This window comes from Macaca thibetana, chromosome 16 (assembly GCF_024542745.1).
Source record: "Macaca thibetana thibetana isolate TM-01 chromosome 16, ASM2454274v1, whole genome shotgun sequence".
Taxonomy (NCBI): Eukaryota; Metazoa; Chordata; class Mammalia; order Primates; family Cercopithecidae; genus Macaca; species Macaca thibetana.
Window position 1 is genome coordinate 73,647,307 of NC_065593.1, and position 14,602 is coordinate 73,661,908.

The 14,602-nt window shown below is 38.3% G+C and overlaps 1 protein-coding gene across 15 annotated transcripts in view; it reads left to right on the plus strand.

The window, feature by feature from the left end:
- Nucleotides 1-14,602, plus strand: part of CEP112 (centrosomal protein 112) — a 537,631-nt gene that overhangs the window by 140,239 nt on the left and 382,790 nt on the right. For all 15 annotated transcript variants that reach the window (XM_050762401.1, XM_050762392.1, XM_050762393.1 and 12 more), the window contains 4 exons: nt 1,028-1,182; nt 1,796-1,925; nt 2,645-2,737; nt 3,482-3,541. In XM_050762401.1, coding sequence (XP_050618358.1) covers nt 1,028-1,182; nt 1,796-1,925; nt 2,645-2,737; nt 3,482-3,541 — 438 coding nt within the window. The remainder of the gene's footprint in view (nt 1-1,027; nt 1,183-1,795; nt 1,926-2,644; nt 2,738-3,481; nt 3,542-14,602) is intronic.

The following is a 14,602-nucleotide window of genomic DNA, read 5'->3' on the forward strand; positions in this document are numbered from 1 at the left end:
TTATCCATGTTTTAAATTGCAGTTCTAGATAGGGGGAAATTCTAAATAAATATTAAATAATAGAGGAATGATTTAGTTGCGTGATAATCTTAATACTGTGGAAGAGTGGAGAAGTGCATTTTATAAACTGGCAAAGATGTTAAAAAATGAATAAAAATCTTGTGCACTAACACTACAACTAATTAAATGTTCCTATACACTTAAAAATATTTGTATCACTTATGTCAGCACCCTTGTGCTACAATTTTGGGGTTACGAATTTCCTTTAAAAACACTATTACATTACTTTTATAATTATAACATATTTCAAAAACTAAAATGAAAAGCAAAGAATACTGGTAAGTAGTCAGCTAATGGGTGTACGTATAAAGAAGCGTAGAGACTGAAACCTTCCTGAGGATAGGAACTTTGTCTTATTTACTGCTATGTATCTACATTCCTTTTTTTTTTTTTTTTTTTTTTGAGACGGAGTCTCGCTCTGTCACCCAGGCTGGAGCTGGAGTGCAGTGGCGCGATCTCGGCTCACTGCAAGCTCCGCCTCCCAGGTTCACGCCATTCTCCTGCCTCAGCCTCCTGAGTAGCTGGGACTACAGGTGCTCGCCACCACACCCGGCTAATTTTTTGTATTTTTAGTAGAGACGGGGTTTCACCGTGTTAGCCAGGATGGTCTCGATCTCCTGACCTTGTGATCCGCCCACCTTGGCCTCCCAAAGTGCTGGGATTACAGGCGTGAGCCACCACACCTAGCCTATCTACATTTTTGAATATTACCAGCCTCAGTAAATATTCATTAAATGAACAAAAGGCTAAAAGTGTATAACTATGATGTTCTTATTTTTGTGGTAGTAAGCATTATTTCTTTAAAGACTTGGTTAATTTCAAGGTTGATTTAATTTTTACTACCATGGTTTATGATCCATTTGTTTTATTTATTCTTATAGATTATACATTTTCCTCAAGCTTCTTACTGATACAAAAGTATTACAACTGAGTGAGAGACTTTCTTAACCATGACATGTTCTTTTAGAACCACATGATCAAAGAACTGGAGGCCCGTGTCCAGCAGCTGACTGGAGAAGCAGAGAACAGTAATTTACAGAGGCAGAAATTAATTCAAGAAAAAGCGGAACTTGAAAGATGTTACCAGATAACGTGTAGTGAATTACAAGAAGTAAAGGCAAGGTATTGTCTGAAATCAGATATCTATCAGGTGTAGCTATAAAGTGCTGATATTAACTGTATAAGTTATCTGCCAAAATTAATTACACCTTGTGCGTTTAGCCATGGGAAGTTCCTAAACTAAATACTGCTCTTTGCTGTGTGTTTGTTTTTTTATTTATTTAGAGACAGGGTCTCTATCTGTCACCCAGACTGGGGTGCAGTGGCGTGATCATGGCTCACTGTATCTCAAACTCGGGCTCACGCAATTCTCTCTCCTGATCCTCCCAAGTAGCCAGGACTGCTGGCATGCACCACCGTGCCTGCCTAATTGTTCTGTTTTTATTTTTATTTTTGTAAAGACAGGGTCTCACTCTGTTGCCCAGGCTGGTCTCAAAGTCTTTTTCTGAAGTGATCCTCTTGCCTTGGCCTCCTGAAGTGCTGAAATTTCAGGCATGAGTCACTGTACCTAACCTGTTTTTAACATAAGCAGAATGTTTAGAAGCAGTTGACAAAATGATGGATACTTATTTAATATACTGAATGGAAATGTATTTGGATTTAGCTGGTTAAAAACATTCATTTTAGAGATTGGTTTTAAATACATTGGAAGTCTATTTTATTCTCTTGTTTTTAGGCGTAACACACTGCATAAAGAGAAGGACCATCTTGTAAATGATTATGAGCAAAACATGAAACTGTTACAAACCAAATACGATGCTGATATAAACCTTCTAAAACAAGAACATGCTCTTTCAGCTTCTAAGGTATTATTTATGTTGGTAGATAATCCACGTGAAGTATTTATTCTCTCAGCCTAGAGCCATAGATAGCCAAGTAGAAATTATTTGGCATTTGAAATTAGTCTCTCTTTCACTTTATTCTTAAATTAACAGGAACTTCAGGAATTTTTATTGGTATTTAAAATGTTTAAAATTCTAAATGTCTACTATATAGCACAACACAAATGTTTAATAAACTGAATTCTGCTATAAGCTAATCATTTTAAGTGCCAAAGTTTTAAAAGGAGGAAACAAATAAATTCCATTGCTTAGTTGTATGAATAATACATTTTATAGAGTAATTATATGCGTTATTATTATTTTGAAATCTTGGTTCTGCTTTAGTTTTATAATTAACATTTTGAAGTTTTCTGTAAAGCTATTATTTTTATGTCAGTGTTACATTTCCATAACATTAAATATTATGTAGCATTTAATTTCTGTTTTTACTTTAAAATATTTTATTTTTATATCAGCATTACATTTTCATAATATTAAATACCCTGCTGCATTTAATTTATACTTTTACTTTAAAAGATTAATTTTTCTAGTATCTTTTAAAAACATTTTTCATTCAGATTTCTAGATAATTTTAATTCTGAACTTTCAGAGGTAAAAAAAAAAGGGACATTTTTTCAATCAGAAGGTGTAATATGGTACAAAAATCAATATTCTGCTTTTTATTCTTCTTAAAATCCTTCTAGGCATCTAGTATGATTGAAGAATTAGAACAGAATGTCTGTCAATTAAAACAGCAGTTACAGGAATCAGAACTTCAAAGAAAGCAACAACTAAGGGTGAGTCTTGTATTCCTACACAGAAGAACAATGGTCAAACACAGTTTTCTTGATTTAGATGTATAGTTGAGAGTCAATTAAAAAATAAAACTCAGAAATGCAGGTCGTCTTTTCTGATTCTTTTATCGCATTGTATAATTTTACATTTTATTTATCTTAATAGAGATTGATGCTAATGAGATGTAGAGAATAAAGTACAATATTTGAATTGGAATGATCTCTTTTGAGATTAGTTTTAAAAATAAATTTTATTTAAATGTATTGTTATTTTAGAATAATTTCCTTTTAAATTACCTGCCAATCTTCATAATTTCTCTCTTTCTTTCCCTCTTTCTTCTCGCCTCTCTCTCTCCCTCTGTCTCTCTCTTTTGCACCTTTTAGATCTTTTCTCTAGTGATCAGAAAATACCAAGGACTGTTATATGATGTAACTTCAAATTTATCATTTCTGTATTTATTGACTTAGTCATTTTTAAAGTAATCTCTTAATCTTAAGGGTCAGAAAGATTTTCTTATACTGTAAAACAAGTACTTGTGAGAATAGTAATATCTTCAGATGACTAAGATTTTATGCCTTGTAGTATAAAGCTACTCAAATTTCTGCCTGTAGGGCTTACTCAATAATATACAAAACTCTGAACTAAAGTTTGACATTAAGTAGATTGACTGATTTCATTAGGTTGCTAATTTTATTGACTCTAGTATAATTTAAAGTATAGTAAATATAAACATTTATCATTCACAGGATCAAGAAAATAAGTTTCAAATGGAGAAAAGTCATTTAAAACACACCTATGAAAAAAAGGTAATATGATTTATGGGAAGCTATAAAATATTTAAAATAGCAAATGAGGCATTAAGGCGGACTGATTTTTATAAAACCATACATTCTCACCTTTAAAGAATAACTTGTTTCTTTGTCTTTTTTTTTTTTTTTTTTTTTTTATACAGAGCCTTGCTCTGTCACCCAGGCTGGAGCAGTGGTGCAATCTTGGCTCAGGGTAGCTTCTGCCTCCCGGGTTCAAGGGATTCTCATGCCTCAGCCTCTTGAGGAGCTGGGACTACAGGTGTGCACCACCATGCCTGGCCAATTTTTGCGTTTTTAGTGGAGAGGGAGTTTCACCATTTTGGCCAGGTTGGTCTCAAATTCCTGGCCTCAAGTGATCCGCCCATCTCAGCCTCCCAGAGTGCTGGGATTACAGGCATAAGCCGCCACACCCGGCCAAGAATAATTTGTTTCTAAGTTAATTTCAGCTAACCAGTAATTAAATTTTGCTTATTTATTTTTCCTGTTTATATAATAAACAACTGCTTCAGTTCAATTTTTAGTTATATCAACATTAAAACACTGCTTGCATGTTACATTTAATGAGTGAAGAGTACAGTTGGCCCTTCATATCCATGGATTTCACATCTGTGGATTCAATCAACCATGGATCAAAAATATTCAGGAAAAAAAATTACACAAAGGTTCAAAAACCATAACTTGGATTTGCCGTGTGTTAAGTACTATGTTGAATTCATGTGAATGAAGTGATGTGTAAACATTAGATTAGGTACTATGTAAGTTATTATGAGATGACTTAAAGTATATAGGAGGATGTGTGTAGGTTATATGCAAATACTACACCATTTTATAAAAGGGACTTGAGCATCCGTGGATTTTGGTATCCTCGGGGGACCCTGGCACCAATTCCCCATGGATGCTGGGGGACAACTATATTATTATCTTAACCTCTCATAATAACATGTTGAAATTATATTTTCCTTCTACCAGTTTAAAAATATACAATCGGTGGGATGTATTTGGTATTCTGTTGTGTCATACGTGCAACAAGAACTTTAAACATTTAACAAAGGAACCTAAAACAATGAAAGTACTGACTACTACTTGAAAAAGATTAGCAATTGTTCCTTGTTTATAGTACTATTTCAACTGATGTATGTGGATATCCCTCCTGTAATAACTAGGGGGTTATTGACACACTTAATACCTTAGGCAGTAAAGTGCCGAGTTTTATAGATTTATTTTTAAAATTTTTGTGTGAATTTGACAGGTACTAGCACAGTTTTTTTACATGGATATATTGCATAAGCATGAAGTCTGGACTTTTAGTGTAACCATTTCCCAAATAATGGACCCATTAGGTAATTTCTCATCCCTCGCCCCCTCCTAGCCTCCCACCCTTCCAAATCTTCGGTGTCTGTCATTCCACACTCTCCACAATCTATGTTCATGTGTACCCATTATATAGCTTCCACTTACAAATAAGAACATGTGGCATTTGACTTTCCCTTTCTGAGTTGTTTCATTTAAGATAATGTACATGCAAATGGTGTGTGTGTGTGTGTGGTCTATATATATCTATATGTGCGCTCATGTGTGTGTGTGTGTGTGTGTGTATGCCACGTTTTCTTTATCCAGTCATCCATTTATCGACAGTTGATTCCATAGTTTGCTATTGTGAATAATGCTGTGAGAAACCTGTGAGTACTGATCTTTTCCTTTGGGTAGATACCCAGAAGTGGAATTGCTGGATCAGATTGTAGTTTTATTTCTAGTTCTCTGAGAAGTCTCTATACTGTTTTCCTTGGAGGTTATACTAATTTACATTCCCGCCAGCAGAGTGTTAGTGTTTCTTTTCTCTGCATCCTCACCAACATCTGTTATTTTTTGGCTTGTTAATAATAGCCATTCTGACTAGAATAAGATGGTATCTCATTGTGGTTTTAATATGCATTTCTCTAATGTTTAGTGATGTTAAGTATTTTTTCATAGGCCTGTTGGCCTTTTGTATGTCTTTTTTGAAAAAGGTCTACTCATGTCCTTTGCCTTCTTTATAATCGGTTATTAATTATTATTATTTTTATTTTGTTGCTTCTGCTGTTGTTTGTTCCTTGTAAATTCTGGATATCAGTCCCTGGGCTAGGTGCATAGTTTGCAAATATGTTCTCCTATTCTGCAGGTTGTCTTTTCACTCTATTGATTATTTACTTTGCTTTCTAGAAGCTTTTTTAAAAATTAAGTCCCATTTGTCTGTTTTTGTTGCTTGTGCTTTCGAGGTCTTAGTCATGAATTCTTTGATTAGACCAATGTCCAGAAGAGTTTTCCTAGGTTTCTTCTAGTATTTGTAAGGTTTCAAGTCCTACATTTAATTCTTTGATCCATCTTGAGTTGATTTTTATATATGGTGAGAGATAGGGATTCAATTTCATTCTTTTGCATATGGCAATTCAATTTACTGACCACCATTTATTGAAAAGAGTGTCCTTCCCCCAGTGTATGTTTTTGTTGACTTCGTCAAAGGTCATTTGGCTGTAGTTATGTGGTGGTGTTTCTGGGTTCTGTATTCTGTATTACCTAACAGAACACAGATCTATTTTTATGCCAGTTCCATGCTGTTTTGGTTACTATAACCTTGTAGTGTAAGTTGAGGTGAAATAATGTTATGCTTCCAGTGTTGTTCTTTTTGCTTTGGATTGCTTTGGCTAATATGGCTCTTTTTTAATGCTATATGAATTTGAGGATTGTTTTTTCTAAGTCTGAGAAAAATGATACTGATATTTTTGTAGGGATTGCATTGAATCTTAGATTGCTTTGTGCAGTATGGTCATTTTAACAATATTAATTCTTCAAATCCGTGAGCATGAGATGTTTTTCCATTTGTTTGTGTCATCTACAACTTCTTTCTTCAGTGTTTTGTAGTTTTGCCTCCTTTTACCTCCTTGGTTAAATATATTCTTAGTTTTTTTTTTTTTATAACTTTTGTAAATGGGATTGCTTCTTGATTTGGTTCTCAGCTTGTTTTTGATACTTAGAAATGCTACTGGTTTTTATACATTGATTTTGTATCCTAAAATTTACAGAATTCGGCTATAAAATCTAAGAGGTTTTTTTGGAGCGGAGAAATCTTTAGGGTTTTTTTTAGGTATAAGATCATATTATCAATAACTGATATAATTTGACTTCCTCTTTTTCTATTTGGATGGCTTTTATTTCTTTTTCTTGCTTGATTGCTCTGGCTAGGACTTCTAGTTCTATGTTGAATAGGCATGGTGAAAGTGAGCATCCTTGTCTTATTCCAGTTCTTATTGGGATTGCTTTCAACTTTTCCCTGTTTAGCGTGATGTTGTCTGTGGGTTTGCCACACAGATCCTTTATTATTTTGAAGTGTATTCCTTCTATGCCTAATTTGTTGAGGGTTTTTATCATTAGGGTATGGTCAATTTTATCAAATGCTTTTTCTGCATCTGTTGAGAAGGTCATATGGTTTTGCATTAATTCAATTTATGTGATGAATCACATTTAATGATTTGCATATGTTGAATCATCCTTGCCTCCCTGGAATAAAACCCACTTGATCATGGTGTATTACGTTTTTGATGTGCTGTTGGACTTGATTTCTTAGTATTTTATTAAGGATTTTTGCATATATGTTCATCAGGGATATTGGTCTGTACTTTTTTTGTTGTTCAGGCTTTTAAAAATCAATTTTGTCAATCTTTATCTTTTAAGTAGAACATTCATTCCATTTGCATTCAAGGTTAATATTCATATGTGAGGTTTTTTTCTTGTTATAATGTTATCTAGTTGTTTCATAAATTCTTTGTTTCTTTTTTCTCTGTCTTTGTGGGTTGGTGTTTTGTCATGTCGCTATTTAATTTCTTTCTCTTCCTCCTTTGTGCAATTGCTTTGTAAGACCTGTAAGTTTATACGTAAATGTGTTTTTATGATGGTGAATACAGAGCTTTCATTTACATGTTTAGAACTCCTTTGAGCATTTATTATAGAACCAGCCTAATAGTGACAAATTCCCTCAGTATTTGCTTGTCTGGGAAATACCTTATATTTCTTCTGTTTATGAAGCTTATTGTGTCAGGATATAAAATTTGTGGTTGACAGTTTCTTTTTAAGCACTCTGAAGATAGGATCCCAATCTCTTCTGGTTTGTAAAAGGGTTCTGCTGAGAAGTCTGATTTTTTTTTCTTTATAAGTGACTAGATGCTTTTGTCTTGCTGAGTTTAGGATTTTTTCCTTCTTGTTGACTTTAGACAACATCTGATGACTATTTCTCATGGTGAATTGCATCTTGCAATATCTTTTTCTAGTGTTTGTTGCACTTCTTGTATGTGGACGTTTAAATCTCTTGCTAGACTACAGAAGTTTTTGTCAATTATTTCCTCAAATAGATTTTCTAAACTTTTTGCTTTTTGTTCTCTTTCAGGAATGCCAGTGATTTGTAACTTCAGTTGCTTTATGTAGTCCCATACTTCTCAAAGGCTTTGTTCATTCTTTTTAAATTTGTTTTTAGTTTATTTTTGTTTAACTGCATTAAGTCAAAAGTCTTGTCTTCAAGTTCTGAGAATTTTCTTTTCTGCTTGGTCTAGTCAATTGTTGAAGCTTTCAGCTGTATTTTGTAATTTCTTAATTATTCATTTCCAGAAATTGTTTTTTCTAAGATATCTATCTCATTGGCAAGTTTTAAAAATTTATATCCTGAATTGATTTTGTGATGTCTTTGTGTTGGTTTTCAGAATATCTTTTATCTCATTGAATCTCTTTAAAATCAGTATTTTTAATTCTTTATCTGGCATTTCTTTTTTTCTTTTTTCTTTTTTTTTTTTTTTTTGAGGCAGAGTCTCGTTCTGTCACCCAGGCTGGAGTGCAGTGGCATGATCTCAACTCACTGTAAGCTCCGCCTCCTGGGTTCACGCCATTCTCCTGCCTCAGTCTCCCGAGTAGCTGGGATTACGGGCGCCCGCCACCATGCCCAGCTAATTTTTTTTGTATTTTTAGTAGAAACGGGGTGTCACCATGTTAGCCAGGATGGTGTCGATCTCCTGACCTCGTGATCCACCCAAGTCAGCCTCCCAAAGTGCTGGGATTACAGGCATGAGCCGTTGTGCCTGGCCTTTATCTGGCATTTCAAAAATTTTATTTTGGTTAGGATCCATTGCTAGAAAATTACTGTGTTCCTTTGTGGGTACTATACTACCCTGCTTTTTCATACTTCTGGTATTATTAGGGTGATTTATTCACATCTGGAGAAATAGTAACTTCTTATTTTTGAATTTCATTGAAATGTAACTTTTTTTTCTTGCGGATATAACTATGAAGTATGTTGAATAGAGCTGTTTACTTCTGGATATGTTAAGTGTTAAGGCTTTGCATGATTTCCTTGGTTGTAAACAGGCTTAGTGTGGTGACTTTCTCAAATACTGGTTGTAGTAGTGGTGTACCTGGAAGGTAAGCGGGCTCATAGCCTCCTGAGAAGCCACAGTGGCATTGATGATTGTGGTAGCAAAGGGCATGGAATTCTTATGTTATTCCTAAGCACTGTGCATTTGTGTCAGCAGATTTACTATGGGGTTTGCAAGTCAGCCTCCAGACCAGTAGGTGGCACTTGCAGGTAAAAGCCAGTTGCTCTTGTAGGAATAAAGTTTATGCTTGATCTTTGTTAACCATGAGAGGTACTTCATTGCCCAGGCAGTGGCTGGGCCATAGAATATTCAGTGGACTGGGTCATGTGCTCAGTCTCAGTGGAGGCCAAATCTGAGCAGAGCCGGACTGGGCAAGTCTGCATTCACACCTCCTAACAGTGGGCACAAGCACTCACCCTGACAGGGGTCTAGAGGCAGTCAGCATGTGACTGGAGATAAGGCTAGGCAAGAAACAGAGCAGCCACTGCTGCACCAAATTCTCTGCATGGGAAGTGATGGGTTTCCCACGTGCCTACTCCAGGTAATAGGGAGAGGGACCTACCTCTCACTCTTCAGACCTGAGGGAGCTCACATCCCTATTCCAAGTAAGGGAGCCAATTGGAACACTCAGAAACGTTACGTGCAGTTTTTTACTTTATTTTTCAAAGCTGCCTGTGGCCACAAAACCCACTACCCAGGCAAAACCATGCCTTTTCAGCAACTCTCCTGCTATTTCAGTCTATGAAGGAGGGGCATCCCAATTCTAGCACCCACAGCTGGATTGCACACCACACATACCTCTGAGTTCTGGCTGTGAGAGCTCTTTGCCTGCTCCAGATCCAGCACTCCAAATCCTGGCCCAAGACTAATGCTGGTGCTGCCGCCACTGCTAGGTTTCAGGCCCACTCAGCTCGATATGAATTAGAATCAAGAATGGCATTGTCCTGTTGGGTCCCAGGTCTGAGACAATGCCTGGCGTACTTCCTGGTATTCCTTTTCACACTCTTCTGGCCTCTCTCCTAGTTATATCCAGGGCTTGGGAGGGACAGGGTGTTCCCCATGGCCTAGGTTGCACAGTTCCCCAATAGACAGGTAGATTACAGAGGGACATTCTCTTCCCCTCTCCTATATTGGAGCTTCACTCAGTTCTCAACCAGACCTAGCCACTGTCTCCCTGCTCATCTTCTCTTCCCCAGTATCTGAAGTTTTCTTTCACTTTCTGTTGATTTTTCATTCCCTTCTTGGACAAAATTCTTCCAAGTAGATAAGGCATGTTGGGAAGGCCTCTGGTCCACCATCTCGGGAAAAACAGAGTTCTATAGATTTCTGACTATGAAACTTAAGTTTCTAAATTGTTTTTTGGTATAAGATGTAGAAAGTAAAAGAGTAGTTAAATGGCAAAGGTTTTGTTGCTGCTTTTATCACTATCTGCTGTTTCAACATTTATCAAATCAACTTGTAACATACAAAATAATAGAAGATGAAAAAAGTTAACATTTATTTAGAATAAATACAAATTAAAAGTAAATATGGTTTATATCACAAAATGTTAAAGACGCTTTGTAGTACCACATCTTGTTTATCCATATAGTCACTCAGCAGATACCCATTAAATGGTTATATTGGGGAAGGTATTATATTAGGTACTGGGGTGGGGTTGAGGATGAATTAGACATAGATTCTGCCCTCCATGAGCTTCATGTATAGGAAGAAATCTGTTTCTGTCATTTGGAAAAGTGTTTCTAGTAACATGTATTGACCTGCACGTGTGCTTTTTAAAATCGTAATAGATTTCCTTATTGTTGCAGTTCTAATGCAGCTCAATACAAGATGTTAAGTATATTTCATATGAAATGGACATACTTTTTCATAATCCTTGCTTCCTGTATAAGGCATCAGTGTCTTCTGGGTGTACTTGTTAGTCCACTGTTCATTCTTTGGGCAGATCACTGGCTGTCCATCCATTAAGGAAGAGCTTCCTGGCTTCCTGCTCTGTTGCAGTCTGGTAAGCCGTCTTCCTGATATTCTGGTATGTATGTGCCTGTGAGACAGACAGGTTGTGGTGAGGAGAAAGAGATGCACTGGCTATTTGTAAAATAAGGTTTTCCTATCCCAGGCTTCATTACATCCTACTGAGGACTGTTACACACATAGAGATAGACCTAGAAAGGAAGTCTTTCTTCTTCCATTATCTTTTCTTGGGTATTTAGCTTCTAAGTAAACTAAGGTTTCTGCTATCAGTCTCCCTCCCTGGTGAATGTACACTAGAAAGTGAATATTAGAGCTCAGTTCATCCGTATCCAGTAGCCTGCTGACCATTCCTACTCTATTTCACTTCAAGGAGCAGACCTAAATCCTTTTTATTAGGTATCTTAACTACAGTGATTCCCTTTCCATGCGGTATCAATTGACCTTGCTTTTTAATAACATTACTTGTTAAAGTGTATTAGTTGTTTTCACTGTAAATAAGATTTGTTTAAAATAATAACAATCTTTAAAAGAAAAATAGCCATCGTTCCTATTGCATATGTTCCTAGCATTATTTACATTGGAAGAAAATGTTGCTCAGCATGCTACTTTTTATTTTACAATTAATTTCATAATCTCCCCCCTTTTACATTGACATCTGTTTTTCTTTCTTTATTAAACCTGCTGTGATCTCAAGCCTTGAAGTTTTGATGTCTTACATCCCTCTCAGGGAATATCCTTTTTGATAGCTCAAAGACCTGACATAAATCTTCCGTAGCCCTGGACTGTGTAACTGTAGAACTAAATGGGATGTATAGGGTTTTTTGTTGTTGTTGTTAGTGTTACAGGTGTGCACATTCAATAACTTTCGGTATAAAACTTAGTTCTAAATATCTCTTTAGGAGGAGGAAATGCCATTGAATGACATTGTTCTCTTCTGCCTATGAGACAGCAGCAGGACAGGAGCATAGGATTCTAACTTGTCTTTGAGGTAAAAGAAACAGCATCAGATGCTGTCCCTAATTTAAGCACACACATATTATGTAATGGTCTTTATTGATCTCTAGTGGCTATTGCCTGCTCTTAAGATCTTTGAACATCAAACAAATAATAAGTAGTAAACTGAAATGTCATTGTTTGATGAAGTGTCCTCATCTGTTAAATCAGGAAATGGTTAGACTAAATTATTTTACTAGCAAGGAAACACCTGCCCCCTACAAATAACCTATTGCTTGTTTTCCAAACAGTTACCAGAGAGTAAAAGATGGTGCTGTTTACCTAGAGAAACATGCCAGACATATGTTAAGTACCTATGTTCTAAAATGTACTGAATTGAAATATCTACTTACAATCATTCTGATGGAACTGTTTAACAAATGAGATACGAAGTCTAATGGACTTCACAATCCTTAAAATATAGTTATTCCAATGCCTAGCAATCATGTGTACTTTGTAAAATCATGTTTAAAATAGTCACAGCTTTATATTTAACATATTGGATAGTGTTTTTGAACTACTACTGACATAATTTTTTTTTTTTTTGAGACGGAGTCTCGCGCTGTCACCCAGGCTGGAGTGCAGTGGTCGGATCTCAGCTCACTGCAAGCTCCGCCTCCCGGGTTCACGCCATTCTCCTGCCTCAGCCTCCCGAGTAGCTGGGACTACAGGAACCCGCCACCTCACCCGGCTAATTTTTTGTATTTTTTAGTAGAGACGGGGTTTCACCGTGTTAACCAGCATGGTCTCGATCTCCTGACCTCGTGATCCGCCCGTCTCGGCCTCCCAAAGTGCTGGGATTACAGGCTTGAGCCACCGCGCCCGGCCCCTACTGACATAATTTTTAAGAGTACGTGTACCTTTAGTGATGTTTTAAAATGTGAAATTGTGTAGTGAAAAGATTTACGGAAGTTATGCAACCTAATCCCCCATATTTTTCATATTGGGAAGCAGAGGTCATAGCAGTTAAGAGGCATTGTCCTTGACAAAATACTAGCAAACCAAATTCAACAGCACATCAAATGATCAGGCACCATGACCAAGTGGGTTTATTGTTGGGATGCAAGGATTGCTCAAGATAGGTGAATCAATAAATGTGAGAAAGGATGGCTGACTAGATGCAGCTAGGAAGAATGTCTGCCCCCACGGTGTAGGACATTGGGAAGACTGGCGCATTCCAAGCCAATCTTCAGAGGGAAGGTATTGAGAGTGGACAGTGGGAGGACAGAGACACTGGACTGAAAGGGGAGGAAGCTGGGAACCCTGCATGGGGCTGCCATGCACTGGGTCTTCTTCCTGGCTCCTAATGACTCCTGGGGAATGGGTGAGTTGAGCAGGCAAGGAGCGAGCTGCTCTTGCCTTGGACCTCTGGAATCCTGCAGCAGAAGACCCCATGACTCCCACACTTGAGCTGGCAGAGAGAGTTGCTTAGAGAGACGGTTGGGGCAGGACTCCAGCCTGTACGGAGCCCAGAGAGTTTTGATGCGGGAATGTCTGCAGGGGAGCGTGGCTGGGGTCGCCTATTCCCTAAGGCTGGCCATGTTCCTCTGGGAGACTCTAGCCTTAAAAAGTTGTTGAACCTGAACAGAGCAGATGGGGCCAGTCTTACCTGAACTTTCCCATCTGCTGGCCTCTCCTAGGGCCATAGCCTGGCTTTGCCTGCTTACAGTGCAGTCTTCAGATGCCCAACCAGGATGCCACCCCAGGGTCCTCATCATAGCTCCTGTGCTGGCAGACTGTGCCAGATTGTCAGAGAGCTCCTGCAGAGTGGCCCCCACTGACATGCACTGGCCTACTTACACTCTCCCTCTACTGCAGCCTCCCCCATGCTGTTTACCAGCAAGCACTCACCCATGGCCATCCCGCTATTGCCATATCGACACATGTGTGCGTGGGTGAACCTTGCCCTTCCATGCTGGTGTGGTGATGTGCGTGCACCCCACTGTGCCATTGCTGCCAGCGTGAATGCACCTGTCCCCCACGTGCTGCTGTGTTGCAGTGCTGCCATTTTTGGCATGAAAGCACTCAGGGAGTCCAGTGGCCCTGTCTCCCACCACCATTGCCACCAGTGTGAATATGCACAAGGAGTTTGCCAGCCCCACCCTAGCCAGAAACCCACTGCTGTGCCAATGCTGCCACCAGTGTGAATGCACACACAGATGCCAGTGACCCCTCCCCTCCATGGTGCCACTGCTGCCACTGTGAATGTGCATATAGAGGCTGGCAGTCACTGGTCTGCCAGTGCCCCACCCCAGCTGACAAGGGTGAAACCTGCTGTACTACCACTGCTGCTGGCAGATGCAAACAAGCATGAATCACATTGCCACTGCCTGATGAAGCACTTTGGCTGGCACCACTCATTGAAGTGTTGTGGCCATCAGACCAGGAACACTTTGGCCCATTTAACACAGCAGGTTCCCAACTTTGAGGGACCAGAGAGCAAAGCCAGTGACCCGATACCAGCCCCTCAGAGTTAAAGTATACAGTGTGGGAGTATTGAGCTGAACCTTGGCCCCCTCAAAATCTACTAGAAATGAAGCCAGTTGATGGACCCCACCTTCCAGTTGATGGAAGCCACAAACCCCCAAAGACATCAGTGGAGATAAAAGCAAAAAACAAAACAACGCAACCATCCAAAGGGCAGCAACTTCAAAGGTTGAAGGGACATGAGCCCACACAGATGAGAAAGAACCAGGGCAAG